Raw genomic sequence first — 22134 nt, 5'->3', positions numbered from 1 at the left:
ACTGGTGCTTAATTAGAGCAATTTTTGTCACCTCGCACCAATCCGTTGTGCGGGTTTGCGTCTTCTTGCCACCCGACAGTTGATATTCAGCTGCAGCTGTTTAACGACATGTTATATATTTAACAGCTTCTGGAATAGTGAAAAAAACAACAACAAGTCTATAGACTACAGAATAGCATATTCAAGTATGAATTATTCTTCCCGTAGGCTATTTAACCAACACGTGATTTTGTGTAAATAGTCACGTCTTGACACGCCTCATCTGATGACAGCGGTGGTTGGTAGTGACCCCTGACCCTTGGTAGTGACCCCTGACCCTTGGTAGTGACCCCTGACCTTTTATTTATTGATTATTATTTTATTATTTTTTTAATCTTTTAAAATGTTCATCTCAAATGACATTCCTAAATCTAACTGCCTGTGGCTCAGAACCTGAAGCAAGGATATGCATATTCTTGATACACTTTGAAAGGAAACACTTTGAAGTTTGTGGAAATGTGACATTAATGTAGGAGAATATAACACATTAGATCTGGTAAAAGATGATACAAAGACAAAACCATGAGTTTTTTTTTGTTGTTGTACCATCTTTGAAATGCAAAAAGGCCATTATGTATTATTCCAGCCCAGGCACCATTTTGACTTTGGCCACTAGATGGCAGCAGTGTATGTGCAACATTTCAGACTGATCCAATGAACTATTGCATATCTATTCAATATGTATCAAGACTGCCTAATTGGTTTACTCATACATTTTCAAGTTCATAATTGTGCGCTCTCCTCAAACAATAGCATGGTATTCTTTCACTGTAATAGCTACTGTAAATTGGACAGTGCAGTTAGATTAACAAGAATTTAAGCTTTCTGCCCATATCAGATATGTCCATGTCCTGGGAATTGTTTTGGTTTCTTACAACCCCATGCTAATTGCATTAGCCTACGTTAGCACAACTGTCGTGAGGACGGGACACTGCTCCTGTAGAGGTTTTAATTAACGCTTCTTTGCTAATGATGACATTACTGTGACTCAACAGACCAAAGGATATATATTTTCCACCGGTCTAATGGCCATTGCTCATGTTTCTTGTCCCAAGCAAGGCTCTTCTTCTTATTGGTGTCCTTTACTAGTGGTTTCTTTTTGCAGCAATTCAACCATGAAGGCCCGAAAGCCTGTTTCTTCTCTGAAGAGTTGAGATGTGTCGGTTACTTGAACTCAGTGAAACATTTATTTGGGCTGTAATTTCTGAGGCTGGTAACCAAATGAACTTATCCTTGAAAGCCTGATTCACGCAGTCTCCTCTGAACTGTTGATTTTGAGATGTCTTTGTTTCTTCGCAGCAATTCGACCATGAAGGCCAGAAGGCCTGTTTCTTCTCTGAACAGTTGATTTTGAGATGTCTGTTAATTGAACTTTGAAGCATTTATTTCTGCTTCAAACGAGAACTCTAACTTATCCTCTGCAGCAGATGTAACTCTGGGTCTTCCTTTCCTGTGGCGGTCCTCATGAGAGCCAGGTAACTCTAATGAACTTATCCTCTGCAGCAGATGTAACTCTGGGTCTTCCTTTCCTGTGGCGGTCCTCATGAGAGCCAGTTAACTCTAATGAACTTATCCTCTGCAGCAGATGTAACTCTGGGTCTTCCTTTCCTGTGGAGGTCCTCATGAGAGCCAGTTGAGGTAACTCTGGGTCTTCCTTTCCTGTGGTGGTTCTCATGAGTGCCAGTTTCATCATAGCGCTTGATGGTTTTTGAGACTGCACTTGAAGAAACTTTAATAGTTCAAGAAATGTTCCTGATTGACTGACCTTCATGTCTTAAAGTAATGATGGACTGTCACTTCTCTTTTCTTATTTGAGCTGTTCTTACCATGAAATGGACTTGGTCTTTTACCAAATAGGGCTATCTTCTGTATACCACCCCTACCTTGTCACAACACAACTGATTAGCTCAAATGCATTAAGAAGGAGAAACATTTCACAAATGAACTTTTAACAAGGCACACCTGTTAATTGAAATGCATTCCAGGTGACTAACTTATGAAGCTGGTTGAGAGAATGTCAAGCGTGTTCAAAGCTGTCATCAAGGCAAAGGGTGGCTACTTTGTAGAATCTCAAATATAACGTGCTTTGATTTATTTTACACTTATTTTTGGGGTTACTACATTATTCCATATGTTATTTCAAAGTTTTGTTGTCTAGACTATTTTTCTGCAATGTAGAAAATAGTAAAAATGAAGAAACCCATGAATGAGTAGGTGTCCAACTTTTGACTGGTAGTGTATATACTGAACAAAAATATGACCGCAATGCCAAGTGTCCACTGGACTGGTGTAAAGCTCGCCACCATTGGTCTCTAGAGCAGTGGAAACACCTTCTCTGGAGTGATGAATCACACTTCACCATCTGGCAGTCCGCCGGATGCCATGAGAACGATACTGATTCCCGTTGCATATTGCCAACTGTGAAGTTAGGTGGAGGAGGAATAATGGTCTGGGGCAGTTTTTTTTTTTTTCATGGTTCAGGCCCAGTTAGTTCCAGGAAATATTAACGCAACAGTAAACAATGACATTCTAGAAGATTCTGTGCAGTTTGGGGAAGGTGATTTCCAGTTTCAACGTGAAAAATTCCCCACATGCACAAAGCGGGGTCCATACAGAAATAGTTTGTCGAGATCAGTGTGGAAGAACTTGACTGGCCTGCACAGAGCCCTGACCTCCACTCCATCTAACACCTTTGGGATGAATTGGAACTATAACATTTATACGTCATTGCTAGGTAAAGCCCCGCCTTATCTCATCTCACTGGTCACCATAGCAGCACCCACTCGTAGCACGTGCTACAGCAGGTATATCTCACTGGTCACCATAGCAGCACCCATTGATCATTTTTGTGTGATTTTGTTGTCAGCACATTCAACTATGTAAAGAAAAAAGTATTTAAGAAGAATATTTCATTCATTCAGATCTAGGATGTGTTATTTTAGTGTTCCCTTTTAATTTGTTTGAGCAGTGTAGATGAGAGCCCTGTGTGCCCCAGTCCAAAGGAGTGCGCCATCTAGGGTATAGTGTGTCATTTGGAGTGTTGTTCATAACTATAGGTCTATATCCATCATCTGGGGCTTTTTGAAAAATAGACGGTTTAGACATCAGACTTCCCTGCAGGTTTTAACAGAAGGCCTGTCAGATCCTGTCAAATCACTTTGTCTCTTCCGCCTGTCATCTTTCTCGCTCTCTGTTTCTCTACCCCTTGAGGTCTCTTCCATCTCTATCTGCCAGCTGAAAGGGTTACTGTTTGCCAAACTGAAAGCACAAACCACCCCATTTAACCATGGAAAGGTGACTGAGAATATGGCTGAATACAAACAGTGTAGTTATTCCCTCCGTAAGGCAAATACTGTCAATACAGAGACATTGGAGTCACAATTGAACACCTCAGATATGAGACATATGTAACAGGGGTCACCAGACGGACTACAGAAGGAAAACCAGCCCCCGTCGCAGACACCGTCTCGCTTCTGGACAAACTAAGCACCTTCTTCACCCGCTTTGAGGATAACACAGTGGCACCGACGCGGCCCGCTACCAAGGTCCTTGGAAGACATTTAAGCGTGTTATACTTTGCAAGGCTGCCGTCCCAGCCGCGTCCTCGGAGCATGCGCAGACCAGCTGGCTGGAGTTTTTACGGACATATTCAATCTCTCCCTATCCCCAGTCTGTCCCCACATGCTTCAAGAGGGCCACCATTGTTCCTGTTCCCAAGAAAGCTAAGGTAACTGAACTAAACGACTATCGCCCCGTAGCACTCACTTCCCGTCATCATGAAGTGCTTTGAGAGACTAGTTAAGGATCATATCACCTCCACCCTACCTGACACCCTAGACCCACTCCAATTTGCATACAGCCCCAATAGATTCACAGATGATGTAATCTCAACCACACTGCACACTGCCCTAACCCATCTGGACAAGAGGAATACTTATGTTAGAATGCAGTTCATTGACTACAGCTCAACATTTAACACCATAGTACCCTCCAAGCTCATCATTAAGCTTGAGGCCCTGGGTCTGAACCCCGCCCTGGGCAACTGGGTCCTGGACCTTCTGACGGGCCGCCCCCAGGTGGTGAGGGTAGGAAACAACACCTCCACTTCGCTGATCCTCAAAATTGGACCCCACAAGGGTGCATGTGCAGCCCTCGCAGAGGGAGCACGCTTCCATCCACATTCACAGGACCGCATTTGGGAATGTGAAAAGCTTCGGGTTTCTCGGCGTACACATCACTGATCTGAAATGGTCCACCCACACAGACGGTGTGGTGAAGGCGCAATAGCGCTTGTTTAACCTCAGGAGGCTGAAGAAATTTGGCCTGGCACATAAAACCCTCACAAATTTCCACAAGATGCACTCAATTTCCACAATTGAGTGCATCTTGTTGGGCTGTATCACCGCCTGGTAGGGCAACTGCACCGTCCACAACCACAGGGCTCTCCAGATGGTGGTGCGGTCTGCCCAACGCATCACCGGGGGCACACTTCTTGTCCTTCCTAGTCAGGAAAGCCAAAAAAAGATCAAGGAAATCAACCAACCGAGCCTCTGCCTGTTCACACCGCTATCACCCAGAAGGCGAAGTCAGTACAGGTGCATCGAAGCTGTTTTTCAGTCTCGCGGTCCCAGCTGTCTTAAGGCCATCACTAGCCGGCATCCACCTAGTTACTCAACCCTGCATCTTAGAGGCTGCTGCCCTATATACATAGACTTGGAATCACTGGCCACGTTTAGTAATGCAATACTAGTTACTTTAATGTTTGCATACTGCTTTACGTATCTCACGTGTTTATACTGTATACTACTGTATTTTGGTCAATGTCACCGACTTTGCTCTAATATTTATTTATTTATTAATTCCATTATTTTACTTTTAGATTTGTGTGTTGTGAACTGTTGGAACACAAGCTGTTTGCTTCACCTGCAATAACATCGGCTAAATATGTCTATGGACCAATAACATCTGTTAAAATATGTGACCAATAACATCTGTTAAAATATGTGACCAATAACATCTGTTAAAATATGGACCAATAAATCTGTTAAAATATGTGACCAATAACATCTGTTAAAATATGGACCAATAACATCTGTTAAAATATGGACCAATAACATCTGCTAAAATATGGACCAATAACATCTGTTAAAATATGGACCAATAACATCTGTTAAAATATGGACCAATAACATCTGCTAAAATATGGACCAATAACATCTGTTAAAATATGGACCAATAACATCTGCTAAAATATGTGAATGTAACAATTTAACGATTTGATTTGAAAAGAAGTGTTGGAGCCTGTTTTTTTGTGTTTTTTTGGTACTAAATGCCTTTTTACCCAATGTTTTTCTGTTCTGTCTGTCACCCTGTCTCTCGCTCTCTCTCGCTCTCTCTCGCTCTCTCGCTCTCTCTCTCTCTCTCTCGCTCTCTCTCGCTCTCTCTCTCTCTCTCGCTCTCTCGTTCTCGCTCTCTTGTTCTCGCTCTCTCTCGTTCTCGCTCTCTCTCGTTCTCGCTCTCTCTCGTTCTCGCTCTCTCTCGTTCTCGCTCTCTCTCGTTCTCGCTCTCTCTCGTTCTCGCTCTCTCTCGTTCTCGCTCTCTCTCGTTCTCGCTCTCTCTCGTTCTCGCTCGCTCTCTCGTTCTCGCTCGCTCTCTCTCGTTCTCGCTCGCTCTCTCGTTCTCGCTCGCTCTCTCTCGTTCTCGCTCTCTCTCGTTCTCGCTCTCTCTCGTTCTCGTTCTCTCTCCCATGCTAAAACAAATCATTGGATGCACCCTCGTCTTTGTAGTTTGATTTATTGTTTCCATATTTGTTTTAAATTAAAATGTTTTTTGTTTTTCTCTGCCGGGGTGTTTTGGAGTCTTTGGACATCAGAGGAAAAAAGGTGTTGATGCGGGGATTGAACCTGTGTCTCTGGTGGGGAGTATTAATGTGTTGCCACTCTGACCTCTGTTTTCTAACTCCCTCCGTCCAACAGAAGCAGATCATCGTGGACCCCCTGGCGTTTAGCGAGGAGCGTTTCCGCCCGTCTCTGGAGGAGCGCTTGGAGAGCATCATCAGTGGCGCCGCCCTCATGGCCGACTCGTCCTGTACCCGCGATGACCGGCGCGAGCGCATCGTGGCCGAGTGCAACTCTGTTCGCCAGGCTCTGCAGGACCTGCTGTCTGAGTACATGGGCAATGTAAGTCTCTTCATCTCTTGCCCTCCATCTTTCTCTCCCGGTCTTGTCCTCTACACAGTTCTCTCATCGAGGCAGTGTAAGTCTCATCACGTTCACACAGTTGCTGTTTCACCTCTCCACTATCTTCTCCCTCTCTCTGTTTTGACTCCTCACCTCTCTTATCTCTCTGTTCTGACTCCTCACATCTTCTCTCTCTGTTCTGACTCCTCTCTTCTCTCTCTGTTCTGACTCCTCACATCTTCTCTCTCTGTTCTGACTCCTCTCTTCTCTCTCTGTTCTGACTCCTCACTCCTCTCTTCTCTCTCTGTTCTGACTCCTCTCTTTTTTTTATTTTATTTTTTATTTCACCTTTATTTAACCAGGTAGGCTAGTTGAGAACAAGTTCTCATTTGCAACTGCGACCTGGCCAAGATAAAGCATAGCAGTGTGAACAGACAACACAGAGTTACACATGGAGTAAACCATTAACAAGTCAATAACACAGTAGAAAAAAGGGAGTCTATATACACAATGTGTGCAAAAGGCATGAGGAGGTAGGCGAATAATTACAATATTGCAGATTAACACTGGAGTGATAAATGATCAGATGGTCATGTACAGGTAGAGATATTGGTGTGCAAAAGAGCAGAAAAGTAAATAAATATAAACAGTATGGGGATGAGGTAGGTGAAAATGGGTGGGCTATTTACCAATAGATTATGTACAGCTGCAGCGATCGGTTAGCTGCTCAGATAGCAGATGTTTGAAGTTGGTGAGGGAGATAAAAGTCTCCAACTTCAGCGATTTTTGCAATTCGTTCCAGTCACAGGCAGCAAAGAACTGGAAGGAAAGGCGGCCAAATGAGGTGTTGGCTTTAGGGATGATCAGTGAGATACACCTGCTGGAGCGCGTGCTACGGGTGGGTGTTGCCATCGTGACCAGTGAACTGAGATAAGGTGGAGGTTTACCTAGCATGGACTTGTAGATGACCTGGAGCCAGTGGGTCTGGCGACGAATATGTAGCGAGGGCCAGCCGACTAAAGCATACAGGTCACAGTGGTGGGTGGTATAAGGTGCTTTAGTGACAAAACGGATGGCACTGTGATAAACTGCATCCAGTTTGCTGAGTAGAGTATTGGAAGCTATTTTGTAGATGACATCGCCGAAGTCGAGGATCGGTAGGATAGTCAGTTTTACTAGGGTAAGTTTGGCGGCGTGAGTGAAGGAGGCTTTGTAGGATAGTCAGTTTTACTAGGGTAAGTTTGGCGGCGTGAGTGAAGGAGGCTTTGTTGCGGAATAGAAAGCCGACTCTTGATTTGATTTTAGATTGGAGATGTTTGTTCTGAGTCCTCTCACATCTCCATATCTTCTCCTCTTCATGGTCATGACAGGTGGGTAGTTATCTTGCTCAACAGTGTCTCTGTGTGACTGAGTTTGAACCTGGGTCTCTGCCCCAATCCCCCTCATTTCTCCCCAATTTCGTGGTAGTTAGTCTTGTCTCATCGCTGCAACTCCTGTACTCTGAAACACAATCCAACCAAGCCCGCCACAGGAGTCGCTAATGCGGACAAGGACATCCCTGCCGGGCCAAACCCTCTCCTAACCCGGACGAGGCTGGGCCGATTGTGCACCGTCCCATGGGTCGCGGCCGGCTGCGACAGAGCTTGGACTCAAACCCAGAATCTCTAGTGGCACAGCTAGCACTGCACCACTCGGGAAGCCCCCAATCCCCCTCTAACACGAAGGCACGCACAGATTTCTTTCCTCTTTTTTTCCCCTGTACAAACATGAAGCATTTATCAAGCGATTAGTGAACAATAATTTCTTAGTCTCACAATAATTGTCCTCCTGAAATCTATTAATCATTCAATAGATCCCATTATTCTCCCACAATGATAAATACACCATTTTAGTCATAGCCTTTGTAATCAATCTGGATTGGGTCTACTTAGTGATTGCTTAGTGGGAAAAACATTGTCTTTGTGAAATCTACGTTGTTTAGTGGATTTATGCTGGCTTGCGAGGGGCCGTCTTCCTGTTTTAGAGGGTAGGAGAGCTGAGAAAGGGGCTGGCTGGTGATCTCCAAGGGTTCTGCAGGGATGCTGGGGGTTGATTGTTGTCTGCAGAACTACAGCTGATTAATGATAAAGATGTTTTTGTCCATCTCACCGGTCTCTGTCAGGTATATAGCATTTGTCTACATTTACAGTGGGGCAAAAAAGTATTTAGTCAGCCACCAATTGTGCAAGTTCTCCCACTTAAAAAGATGAGAGGGCTGTAATTTTCATCATAGGTACACTTCAACTATGACAGACAAAATGAGAAAAAAAAATCCAGAAAATCACATTGTAGGATTTTTTATGAATTTATTTGCAAAGAATTGTCAGAATAAATCGATCAATCAAATGTATTTATAAAGCCTTTTTTTAAATTGATTTTTAAAATATTTTTTTTATGCATCAGCCGATGTCACAAAGTGCTGTACAGAAACCCAGCTTAAATCCCCAAACAGCAAGCAATGCAGGTGTAGAAGCACGGTAGCTTGGAAAAACTCCCTAGAAAGGCCAGAACCTAGGAAGAAACCTAGAGAGGAACCAGGCTATGTGGGGTGGCCAGTCCTTTTCTGGCTGTGCTGGGTAGAGAGGAACCAGGCTATGAGGGGTGGCCATTCCTCTTCTGGCTGTGCCGGGTAGAGAGGAACCAGGCTATGAGGGGTGGCCAGTCCTCTTCTGGCTGTGCCGGGGGGAGATTATAAACCTAGAGAGGAACAAGGCTATGAGGGGTGGCCAGTCCTCTTCTGGCTGTGCCAGGGGAGATTATAAACCTAGAGAGGAACCAGGCTATGAGGGGTGGCCAGTCCTCTTCTGGCTGTGCCAGGTGGAGATTATAAACCTAGAGAGGAACCAGGCTATGAGGGGTGGCCAGTCCTCTTCTGGCTGTGCCAGGGGAGATTATAAACCTAGAGAGGAACCAGGCTATGAGGGGTGGCCAGTCCTCTTCTGGCTGTGCCAGGTGGAGATTATAAGAGTACATGGCCATTTAAGGCCAGATCGTTCCTCAAAATGTTCAAACGTTCATGGAAGACCAGCAGGGTCAATAATAATAATAATAATAATAACAATAATAGGAGAAATAAGAGTAAAGAATAATAGTAATAAAGATGATTATAATCACAGTGGTTGTAGAGGGCGCAACAGGTCAGCACCTCAGAAGTAAATGTCAGTTGGCTTTTCATTAGCCGAGAGAGAGCTAAAGACGATTCATTCTTGAAGTTTTAAATTTCAAAAGTTTTAGTCGAGCAATTTTGCATCTCGCTAAGGACTCGAGTACATTTCTGTAGTTTAATCATGAACACCAACACATTGTTAACCTCCTAGTTAAGCCTGAGTCTGTCACTTCGTAGGAAATGAAAGAGAAGCTAACCAACCTGCTATTGCAACACTAAATGCAGTTCTCCTTCCGTAAGCTAGCTAGTTAGCTAGCCGCTGTGCTAACTATCTTTAATGAAGCATCAAAACAGGCTGCTCCGCCCTGAGTCAGTACAGTATGGAGTCTGTTACAACCTAGTGATTGGTGCTTTGGAAACGTGAGAGTCAGTCTGTTACACTAGTGATTGGTGCTTTATGGAGTCTGTCTGTTACAGCCTAGTGATTGGTGCTTTGGAAACGTGAGTCAGTACAGTATGGAGTCTGTTACAGCCTAGTGATTGGTGCTTTGGAAACGTGAGTCAGTACAGTATGGAGTCTGTTACAGCCTAGTGATTGGTGCTTTGGAAACGTGAGTCAGTACAGTATGGAGTCTGTTACAGCCTAGTGATTGGTGCTTTGGAAACGTGAGTCAGTACAGTATGGAGTCTGTTACAGCCTAGTGATTGGTGCTTTGGAAATGTGAGTCAGTACAGTATGGAGTCTGTTACAGCCTAGTGATTGGTGCTTTGGAAATGTGAGTCAGTACAGTATGGAGTCTGTTACAACCTAGTGATTGGTGCTTTGGAAACGTGAGTCAGTACAGTATGGAGTCTGTTGCAACCTAGTGATTGGTGCTTTGGAAACGTGAGTCAGTACAGTATGGAGTCTGTTACAGCCTAGTGATTGGTGCTTTGGAAACGTACTTAAGTGTGGACTGGCTGCTTCATCGGCAAGTTGTCAAACTTCTCTTAAACATCCTGTAGCTCCTCACTTATTTATCAGTGGCACTAGCTAACATTCAATCCCAGTGTTTGTCAGTGAAGCTAGCTAGCAGCAGGGGGGGTTCACCTGCTTTTTCTTAGGTCAATGAAGCTAGCTAGCAGCAGGCGGGGTTCACCAAGCTAAAACCAGCGGATGAAATCGCCGACGACCCACGATATACACGGAGTATACAAGACATTAATTTCCGTGACGGACTGACCAGGTGAATCCAAAGTGGCTGCTGGGTAACGTCTTTTCTATCAACCGTATTCAACTTGTTCTATTTCTCTGGCGTTTTTGTTTGGCGCTCTGGTTTTGGGCCGTTGTAACATTTGAAACCGCAGTTCCCCTCCTCGTTATCAGGATGTTTACTTGGTCAAAAAAAAAGGGGTTTAGGTGGTGGGTGTGGCAATGAGCGCGGTCCAGATCAACTTTTTTTAGACATGTTTAGCATTTTTAAGCTAATTTCCGGCATTTCTAATATATTTTTTAAATTTTTGTTTTGCAGTTAAGATAATTTTCTACAATTCTATGCATTTTGAAATGGATAATAGTGTTATTTTGCTCTAGCATGATAACTAAATGAATACTGCTAAATTCATTGTTTTTATTTTTTCGGTCAAGCTTGGGTACATTTTATATATTGGTACATTTTATAAAATAAAAATACACCTTATTTACATAAGTTTTCAGACCCTTTGCTGTGAGACATGTAATTGAGCTCCGGTGCATCCTGTTTCCATTGATCATCCTTGAGGTCTCTTCAACTTGGAGTCCACCTGTGGTAAATTCTATTGATGGACAAGATTAGGAAAGGCACACATCTGTCTATATAAGGTCCCACAGTTAACGGTGCATGTCAGGGCAAAAACCCAGCCATGAGGTCGATGAAATTGTCCGTAGAGCTCTGAAACAGGATTGTGTGGAGGCACAGATCTGGGGAAGGGCACCAAAACATTTCTACACCATTGAAGGTCCCCAAGAACACATTGGCCTCCATTCTTAAATGGAAGAAGTTTGGAATGTTAAGACTCTCTTTCTAGAGCTGGTCGGGGAGAAGGTTCTTGGTCAAGGAGGTGACCATTAACCCAATGATCACTCGGACAGAACTCCAGAGGTCCTCTGTGGAGATGGGAGAACCTTCCAGAAGAACAACCATCTTTGTTCCACTAGTCAGTCCTTTATGCTAGTGTCCAGACGGAAGCCACTCCTCAGTAAAAGGAACATGACAGCCCGCTGGGAGTTTGCCAATTGGCACCTAAAGGACTCCAACTATGAGAAACAAGACTCTGATCTGATGGAACGAGGATTGAACTCTTGGCCCTGAATGCCAAATGTTGTCTGGAAGAAACCTGGCACCATCCCTACGGTGAAGCATGATGGTGGTGGCACCATCCCTACGGTGAAGCATGATGGCGGCAGCATCCTGTGGGGATGTTTTTCAGCGGCAGGGACTAGCCAAGATCGAAGGAAATATGAACGGAGCAAAGTTCAGAGAGATCCTTAATGAAAATCTGCTCCAGAGCGCTCAGGACCTCCGACTGGGGTGAAGGTTCACCTTTCAACAGGACAACGACCCTAAGCACACAGCCAAGACAACGCAAGTGTGGCTTCGGGACAAGTCTCAATGTCCATGAGTGGCCCAGCCAGAGTCCGGACTTGAACCAGATCGAACATCTCTGGAGAGACCTGAAATTAGCTGTCCAGCGACGCTCCCCATCCAACCTGACAGAGCTTGAGAGGATCTGCAGAGAAGAATGGGAAAAGCTCTCCAAATACAGGTGTGCCAAACTTGTAGCGTCATACCCAAGAAGACTCAAGTCTGTAATCACTGCCAAAGATGCTTCAACGAAGTTTTGAGTAAAGGGTCTGAATACTTATGTAAATGTGATTTCAGTTTTTTATTTATGCAAATGTAATATTAAAGCTTATTTTTAATATATTTGCAAAGAAAATGTCTAAACCTGTTTGTTTTGTCATTAAGAACTGTAGATTGATGAGGAAAAACATTTTACATTTTATTTTTTATTTTATTTTTTTAGAATAAGGTAACAAAATGCGGAACAAGTCAAGAGGTCTGGAATACTTTCTGTCGGTCTCATCTTTTCTACGTACTTGATCTTTTTTCCATCCAGAAAATGTATTTTAAACTGTTTGGACTTTAGGTGACCCTAAAAAACGCTTAGGCGGCCCGCCCAAGGGTTCTAATTTACAGAGAAGTCCCTGGTTACAAATGGCATTGTTTTATAGTCCTCCCTTCACTGTTACAAATGGTCCTGGTTTTATAGTCCTCCTTTCGCTGTTACAAATGGTCCTGGTTTTATTTATAGTCCTCCTTTCGCTGTTACAAATGTTCCTGGTTTTATAGTCCTCCTTTCGCTGTTACAAATGGTCCTGGTTTTATAGTCCTCCTTTCGCTGTTACAAATGGTCCTGGTTTTATAGTCCTCCTTTCGCTGTTACAAATGGTCCTGGTTTTATAGTCCTCCTTTCGCTGTTACAAATGGTTCTGGTTTTATAGTCCTCCTTTACAAATGGTCCTGGTTTTTACACAAATGGTCCTGGTTTTATAGTCCTCCTACAAATTCCTTGTTTTTTATAGCTGTTACAAATGGTCCTGGTTTTATAGTCCTCCTTTCTGTTACAAATGGCTGTTACAAATGGTCCTGGTTTTATAGTCCTCCTTTCGCTGTTACAAATGGTCCTGGTTTTATAGTCCTCCTCCTGTTACAAATGGTCCTGGTTTTATAGTCCTCCTTTCGTTACAAATGGCATTGGTTACAAATGACGTTACAAATGGCATTGTATAGTCCCCTCCCAACTGCTCCAACCTGACAATCATGTCTTGAACACATCGATGGTTTGCAGTCTTGACTTCCTAATTCCCGATCAGCCAATCCTTCGTCGGGTATATTATGTTGAGTTTTTACTTTCTAAAGTCGCCTTTATGCTTGCTGATGTCACTGTGTAGTCTAGCCTAATGTTTGGCTGGAGTCTACATCATTCAGTCCCGGGTCTGGCTCTGCATCCACAGCCCACAGTAAGCCACTGTCCTCCCACGGGTCTGGCTCTGCATCCACAGCCCACAGTAAGCCACTGTCCTCCCACGGGTCTGGCTCTGCATCCACAGCCCACCGTAAGCCACTGTCCTCCCACGGGTCTGGCTCTGCATCCACAGCCCACAGTAAGCCACTGTCCTCCCACGGGTCTGGCTCTGCATCCACAGCCCACAGTAAGCCACTGTCCTCCCACGGGTCTGGCTCTGCATCCACAGCCCACAGTAAGCCACTGTCCTCCCACGGGTCTGGCTCTGCATCCACAGCCCACAGTAAGCCACTGTCCTCCCACGGTTCTGGCTCTGCATCCACAGCCCACCGTAAGGCACTGTCCTCCCACGGGTCTGGCTCCGCATCCACAGCCCACAGTAAGCCACTGTCCTCCCACGGGTCTGGCTCTGCATCCACAGCCCACAGTAAGCCACTGTCCTCCCACGGGTCTGGCTCTGCATCCACAGCCCACAGTAAGCCACTGTCCTCCCACGGGTCTGGCTCTGCATCCACAGCCCACAGTAAGCCACTGTCCTCCCACGGGTCTGGCTCTGCATCCACAGCCCACAGTAAGCCACTGTCCTCCCACGGGTCTGGCTCTGCATCCACAGCCCACAGTAAGCCACTGTCCTCCCACGGGTCTGGCTCTGCATCCACAGCCCACAGTAAGCCACTGTCCTCCCACGGGTCTGGCTCTGCATCCACAGCCCACAGTAAGCCACTGTCCTCCCACGGGTCTGGCTCTGCATCCACAGCCCACAGTAAGCCACTGTCCTCCCACGGGTCTGGCTCTGCATCCACAGCCCACAGTAAGCCACTGTCCTCCCACGGGTCTGGCTCTGCATCCACAGCCCACAGTAAGCCACTGTCCTCCCACGGGTCTGGCTCTGCATCCACAGCCCACAGTAAGCCACTGTCCTCCCACGGGTCTGGCTCTGCATCCACAGCCCACAGTAAGCCACTGTCCTCCCACGGGTCTGGCTCTGCATCCACAGCCCACAGTAAGCCACTGTCCTCCCACGGGTCTGGCTCTGCATCCACAGCCCACAGTAAGCCACTGTCCTCCCACGGTTCTGGCTCTGCATCCACAGCCCACAGTAAGCCACTGTCCTCCCACGGGTCTGGCTCTGCATCCACAGCCCACAGTAAGCCACTGTCCTCCCACGGTTCTGGCTCTGCATCCACAGCCCACAGTAAGCCACTGTCCTCCCACGGGTCTGGCTCTGCATCCACAGCCCACAGTAAGCCACTGTCCTCCCACGGGTCTGGCTCTGCATCCACAGCCCACAGTAAGCCACTGTCCTCCCACGGTTCTGGCTCTGCATCCACAGCCCACAGTAAGCCACTGTCCTCCCACGGTTCTGGCTCTGCATCCACAGCCCACAGTAAGCCACTGTCCTCCCACGGTTCTGGCTCTGCATCCACAGCCCACAGTAAGCCACTGTCCTCCCACGGGTCTGGCTCTGCATCCACAGCCCACAGTAAGCCACTGTCCTCCCACGGGTCTGGCTCTGCATCCACAGCCCACAGTAAGCCACTGTCCTCCCACGGGTCTGGCTCTGCATCCACAGCCCACAGTAAGCCACTGTCCTCCCACGGGTCTGGCTCTGCATCCACAGCCCACAGTAAGCCACTGTCCTCCCACGGGTCTGGCTCTGCATCCACAGCCCACAGTAAGCCACTGTCCTCCCACGGGTCTGGCTCTGCATCCACAGCCCACAGTAAGCCACTGTCCTCCCACGGTTCTGGCTCTGCATCCACAGCCCACAGTAAGCCACTGTCCTCCCACGGGTCTGGCTCTGCATCCACAGCCCACATTAAGCCACTGTCCTCCCACGGGTCTGGCTCTGCATCCACAGCCCACAGTAAGCCACTGTCCTCCCACGGTTCTGGCTCTGCATCCACAGCCCACGTAAGCCACTGTCCTCCCACGGGTCTGGCTCTGCATCCACAGCCCACAGTAAGCCACTGTCCTCCCACGGGTCTGGCTCTGCATCCACAGCCCACAGTAAGCCACTGTCCTCCCACGGGTCTGGCTCTGCATCCACAGCCCACAGTAAGCCACTGTCCTCCCACGGGTCTGGCTCTGCATCCACAGCCCACAGTAAGCCACTGTCCTCCCACGGGTCTGGCTCTGCATCCACAGCCCACAGTAAGCCACTGTCCTCCCACGGGTCTGGCTCTGCATCCACAGCCCACAGTAAGCCACTGTCCTCCCACGGGTCTGGCTCTGCATCCACAGCCCACAGTAAGCCACTGTCCTCCCACGGTTCTGGCTCTGCATCCACAGCCCACAGTAAGCCACTGTCCTCCCACGGTTCTGGCTCTGCATCCACAGCCCACAGTAAGCCACTGTCCTCCCACGGTTCTGGCTCTGCATCCACAGCCCACAGTAAGCCACTGTCCTCCCACGGTTCTGGCTCTGCATCCACAGCCCACAGTAAGCCACTGTCCTCCCACGGGTCTGGCTCTGCATCCACAGCCCACAGTAAGCCACTGTCCTCCCACGGTTCTGGCTCTGCATCCACAGCCCACAGTAAGCCACTGTCCTCCCACGGTTCTGGCTCTGCATCCACAGCCCACAGTAAGCCACTGTCCTCCCACGGTTCTGGCTCTGCATCCACAGCCCACAGTAAGCCACTGTCCTCCCACGGGTCTGGCTCTGCATCCACAGCCCACAGTAAGCCACTGTCCTCCCACGGGTCTGGCTCTGCATCCACAGCCCACAGTAAGCCACTGTCCTCCCACGGTTCTGGCTCTGCATCCACAGCCCACAGTAAGCCACTGTCCTCCCACGGTTCTGGCTCTGCATCCACAGCCCACAGTAAGCCACTGTCCTGTTACAGGTCTGGCTCTGCATCCACAGCCCACAGTAAGCCACTGTCCTCCCACGGGTCTGGCTCTGCATCCACAGCCCACAGTAAGCCACTGTCCTCCCAGTTGATTCTGGCTCTGCATGAATGATTGTCCCACTCCTCTTTAGTGGTTACGTGAAATTGCCCACAGTAAGCCACTGTCCTCCCAGGCGGTTCTGGCTCTGCATCCACAGCCCAAAGTAAGCCACTGTCCTCCCACGGTTCTGGCTCTGCAGGCCACAGAAGAACAGTAAGCCACTGTCCTCCACGGTTCTGGCTCTGCATCCACAGCCCACAGTAAGCCACTGTCCTGAAACAACGTGTTCTGGCTCTGCATCCACAGCCCACAGTAAGCCACTGTCCTCCCACGGTTCTGGCTCTGCATCCACAGCCCACAGTAAGCCACTGTCCTCCCACGGTTCTGGCTCTGCATCCACTACTACTGTTGCTAGATCATCCAATGGATTGAATGGACTTCAATTCAGTTGATAAGTGTAGTGTAGCACTGCACAAAAATATGAAGGCAACGATGTGAAAGATTGTACTGTGTTACAGTTTTATATACAGAAAGCAGTGAATTTTACATAAATTAACTAGGCCCTAATCTTTGGATCTGTTAAGGGCTTGGGTGCATCTCCTTCACACAGAGTTGATTGTGGCCTGGTGAATGATTGTCCCACTCCTCTTTAGTGGTTACGTGAAATTGCTGGATATTGGCGTGAACTGGAACAGGCAGTTGTATACTCCGATCCAGAGCATCCCAAACATGCTCAATGACACGTCTGAGTATGCAGGCCATAGAAGAACAGGGCTATTTTCAGCTTCTGGGAATTGTGTACAGATCCTTGCGACATGGGGCCGTGCATTATCATGATGAAACAACGTGATGGTGGCAGATGAAGGGTACGACAATGGGTCTCAGGATCTCACCCCAAGTGTTCGTTGTGTATTCAAATTGCTATACCCGATAAAATGGAATTGTGTTCGTTGTCCGTAGTTTATTCCTGCCCATACCATAGTGTTTCTGGGATTTAAAAAATATACATTTCAGCTCATACAAAACACTACATGTCACGTTTATATTTGGCCAGTATTCATAGCAACAGAGAAATATAATAGATGAAGGCTGAATAATGAAACAACTAGAGCCCTCCTGCACCCCACCCCAGTGTTGGTTACTGTCTCTGGCCCTCCTGTACCCCACCCCAGTGTTGGTTACTGTCTCTGGGCCTCCTGTACCCTACCCCAGTGTTGGTTACTGTCTCTGGGCCTCCTGTACCCCACCCCAGTGTTGGTTACTGTCTCTGGGCCTCCTGTACCCTACCCCAGTGTTGGTTACTGTCGCTGGGCCTCCTGTACCCTACCCCAGTGTTGGTTACTGTCGCTGGGCCTCCTGTACCCTACCCCAGTGTTGGTTACTGTCTCTGGGCCTCCTGTACTCTACCCCAGTGTTGGTTACTGTCTCTGGGCCTCCTGTACCCTACCCCAGTGTTGGTTACTGTCTCTGGGCCTCCTGTACCCCACCCCAGTGTTGGTTACTGTCTCTGGGCCTCCTGTACCCTACCCCAGTGTTGGTTACTGTCTCTGGGCCTCCTGTACCCCACCCCAAGTGTTGGTTACTGTCTCTGGGCCTCCTTCCTGTACCCTACCCCAGTGTTGGTTACTGTCTCTGGGCCTCCTGTACCCTACCCCAGTGTTGGTTACTGTCACTGGGCCTCCTGTACCCTACCCCAGTGTTGGTTACTGTCTCTGGGCCTCCTGTACCCTCCCCCAGTGTTGGTTACTGTCTCTGGGCCTCCTGTACCCTACCCCAGTGTTGGTTACTGTCTCTGGGCCTCCTGTACCCTACCCCAGTGTTGGTTACTGTCTCTGGGCCTCCTGTACCCCACCCCAGTGTTGGTTACTGTCTCTGGGCCTCCTGTACCCCACCCCAGTGTTGGTTACTGTCTCTGGGCCTCCTGTACCCTACCCCAGTGTTGGTTACTGTCTCTGGGCCTCCTGTACCCCACCCCAAGTGTTGGTTACTGTCTCTGGGCCTCCTGTACCCTACCCCAAGTGTTGGTTACTGTCTCTGGGCCTCCTTCCTGTACCCTACCCCAGTGTTGGTTACTGTCTCTGGGCCTCCTGTACCCTACCCCAGTGTTGGTTACTGTCACTGGGCCTCCTGTACCCTACCCCAGTGTTGGTTACTGTCTCTGGGCCTCCTGTACCCTACCCCAGTGTTGGTTACTGTCTCTGGGCCTCCTGTACCCTACCCCAGTGTTGGTTACTGTCTCTGGGCCTCCTGTACCCTACCCCAGTGTTGGTTACTGTCTCTGGGCCTCCTGTACCCTACCCCAGTGTTGGTTACTGTCACTTGGCCTCCTGTACCCTACCCCAGTGTTGGTTACTGTCTCTGGGCCTCCTGTACCCCACCCCAGTGTTGGTTACTGTCTCTGGGCCTCCTGTACCCTACCCCAGTGTTGGTTACTGTCTCTGGGCCTCCTGTACCCCACCCCAGTGTTGGTTACTGTCTCTGGGCCTCCTGTACCCCACCCCAGTGTTGGTTACTGTCTCTGGGCCTCCTGTACCCTACCCCAGTGTTGGTTACTGTCTCTGGATCACCATTCAGCTGATGCACATCAAAACAGAAATGTATGATGGAGAAAGTAGCACGATGATTGTACCTGGAGAACGGGTCAATGGGGTCAATGGGGCAATGGGCTCAATAGATTTGTACCTTTTCATGAGGCTCTAATGATTGAATCAATGTGCACTGTGCGACGTGTGATGGCTACGTATGACCTTTAGAGTGGTGCTCCTGAATGGTCCTCGTGTCTGTAATGACAGCAGGGAATTGTACCGGCCTTAGCCCAGCGCTAGTGAAGCCTATCACTTACTGACCATCTCTCAACAGGTAGGATGGAACGGACCTAGGGGGTTCCCCTCTTCGTATCCGTCTTCCAACCTTTCATCTCCTTCTCCCTGTTCATCTTACATGACTATGCCTGCGGGGGGGATGCGGCGCAGTTTTTAGTCTGTGGGGGGATGGGGCGCCGTTTTAGTCTGGGGGGATGGGGCGCCGTTTTGGGGTTGGGGTGCGATGGGGCACCGTTTGGTGGCTGGCGGTGGGCGTTGGTGCGCTGTTTGGTGGCTGGGGGCGATGGGGCGCCGTTTGGTGGCTTAGGGGCGATGGTGCGCCGTTTGGAGTCTGGGGGCGATGGGGCGCCGTCTGGAGGCTGGGGCGCGATGGCGTGCCGTTTTAGTCTGGGGGATGGGGCGCCGTCTGGAAGCTGGGGGATGGGGCACCGTCTGGGGGCGATGGGCGCCATCTGGAGGCTGGGGGATGGGGCGCCGTCTGGGGGCGATTGGGGGCGATGGGGGCGCCGTCTGGGGCGATGGGGCGCCGTCTGGAGGCGATGGGGCGCCGTCTGGAGGCTGGGGGGCGATGGGGCGCCGTCTTGGGGGCGATGGGGCGCCGTCTGGAGGCTGGGGGGGGCGATGGGGCGCCGTCTGGAGGCTGGGGCGGCGATGGGGCGCCGTTTTGGACATAAATGCTCATTTGATTGGACAGCGGCAATAACCTGTTCTGTGGTGTTACTCAGATGAGTATTTATTCTACCTGTATCCAGAATTAATATTTGATGCCGAACCACATGTCACCTAAGTGTCTTGTCTACATTCCTTCTCTATACAGACATGTCCTTTACCTGCCTAGCTATGGTCCAGTCTCCCTACGTCTCAGGCAGCGACTCGGGGCTCTGCCACATTTTTCCAGGGCCATAGTCATCCAATCCAATGCAACAGGCTCCTTTTCAAAACAACTTTCCCCTTCACTGGTCCTTCCTCCCCCTCTGGCCCCCTGCACGATGCACGTCTGTCTGCGGAACACAGATCTTTAGAACTCTCAGGCTGTCACTATGGCGATGGAGACCAGCTCTGACAGGGGGGGATTGGCTGCTCAGCTGGTCTGATAGAGAGAGGAAGCCGACGCGGACGAGCGGGGACATGATATGTGTCCACCTTGCGACCCCGGTACCATGGCAACGAACTTGATTGTGGAAAGAGATTGTGTAGAGGGGAAGAGAGGAGGGCTAGCCTGTTAGGAGAGGCAGACAGACAAGCTGCTGTTACATCATGGGGCTTGAGTTAGTCATGACTGACTGGCTGGCTTGATGGACTTCTATCCACTATTTATTTTTATTTTCCCTCTCTCCCTTTGTGTTCCTCCCTCGCTCTTCTCTAGCCGTCTAGCTCCCACCCACTCCCTTGTCCTCTCACTACCCTTCATACCCTCTATCCCTCTGGCTCCCACCCACTCCCTTGTCCTCTCACTACCCTTCATACTAGAGGTCGACCAATTATGATTTTTCAACGCCAACACCGATTTATTGGCAAAAAACTCTGATGCTGATATTTGTAATAATGACAATTACAACAACACTGAATGAACAATGAGTCTTCAATATTCCCATTTGAAGAAGTTTTACAGTTTTAGTTATTATATTAGATTTACGACGCGCCATACCGTTTGTATTTCATATACCTTTGACTATTCAATGTTCTTATAGGAACTTTAGTATTTCCAGCCTAATCTCAGGAGTTGATAGGCTTGAAGTCATAAACAGCGCTGTGCTTCTAGCATGGCTATGAGCTGCTGGCAAACGCAGTAGAGTGCTGTTTGAATGAATGCTTACGAGCCTGCTGCTGCCTACCATCGCCCAGTCAGACTGCTCTATCAAATATCGAATCATAGACCTTAATTATAATAAACACACGGAAATATGAGCCTTTGGTCATGATGGTCAAACGCGGAAACTATCATTTTGAAAACAAAATGTTTATTCTTTCAGTGAAATACGGAACCGTTCGGTATTTTATCTAACGGGTGGCATCCCTAAGTCTAAATATTGCTGTTACATTGCACAACCTTCAATGTTACGTCATAATTATGTAAAATTCTGGCAAATTAATTACGATCTTTGTTAGGAAGAAACCCAATTCGCAACAAGCCAGGCGGCACAAACTGTGTTCCAGTCGGCCGGTCCGGTCCTGATAGTGGCTCACCAGTCGGCCGGTCCGGTCCTGATAGTGGCTCACCAGTCGGCCGGTCCTGATACTGGGCTCACCAGTCGGCCGGTCCTGATACTGGGCTCACCAGTCAGCCGGTCCTGATAGTGGCTCACCAGTCGGCCGGTCCTGATACTGGGCTCACCAGTCAGCCGGTCCTGATAGTGGCTCACCAGTCGGCCGGTCCTGATAGTGGCTCACCAGTCGGCCGGTCCTGATAGTGGCTCACCAGTCAGCCGGTCCTGATACTGGGCTCACCAGTCAGCCGGTCCTGATACTGGGCTCACCAGTCGGCCGGTCCTGATAGTGGCTCACCAGTCAGCCGGTCCTGATACTGGGCTCACCAGTCGGCCGGTCCTGATACTGGGCTCACCAGTCAGCCGGTCCTGATAGTGGCTCACCAGTCAGCCGGTCCTGATAGTGGCTCACCAGTCAGCCGGTCCTGATACTGGGCTCACCAGTCGGCCGGTCCTGATACTGGGCTCACCAGTCGGCCGGTCCTGATACTGGGCTCACCAGTCGGCCGGTCCTGATAGTGGCTCACCAGTCGGCCGGTCCTGATAGTGGCTCACCAGTCGGCCGGTCCTGATAGTGGCTCACCAGTCGGCCGGTCCTGATACTGGGCTCACCAGTCGGCCGGTCCTGATAGTGGCTCACCAGTCGGCCGGTCCTGATAGTGGCTCACCAGTCGGCCGGTCCTGATACTGGGCTCACCAGTCGGCCGGTCCTGATACTGGGCTCACCAGTCGGCCGGTCCTGATACTGGGCTCACCAGTCGGCCGGTCCTGAGTCAGCCGGTCCTGATAGTGGCTCACCAG

General features: G+C 48.9%; 1 protein-coding gene across 1 annotated transcript in view; it reads left to right on the top strand.

Annotated features, from left to right (window-relative positions):
- The window catches only part of LOC115122782 (catenin alpha-1-like), a 271073-nt gene that overhangs the window by 64159 nt on the left and 184780 nt on the right, over window positions 1-22134 (top strand). The window contains 1 exon segment of the mRNA XM_065019987.1: window positions 6015-6218. Coding sequence (XP_064876059.1) covers window positions 6015-6218 — 204 coding nt within the window.

Source organism: Oncorhynchus nerka, linkage group LG6 (genome assembly GCF_034236695.1).
Source record: "Oncorhynchus nerka isolate Pitt River linkage group LG6, Oner_Uvic_2.0, whole genome shotgun sequence".
Classification (NCBI taxonomy): domain Eukaryota; kingdom Metazoa; phylum Chordata; class Actinopteri; order Salmoniformes; family Salmonidae; genus Oncorhynchus; species Oncorhynchus nerka.
This window is presented reverse-complemented; position numbering and strand designations above follow the sequence as displayed.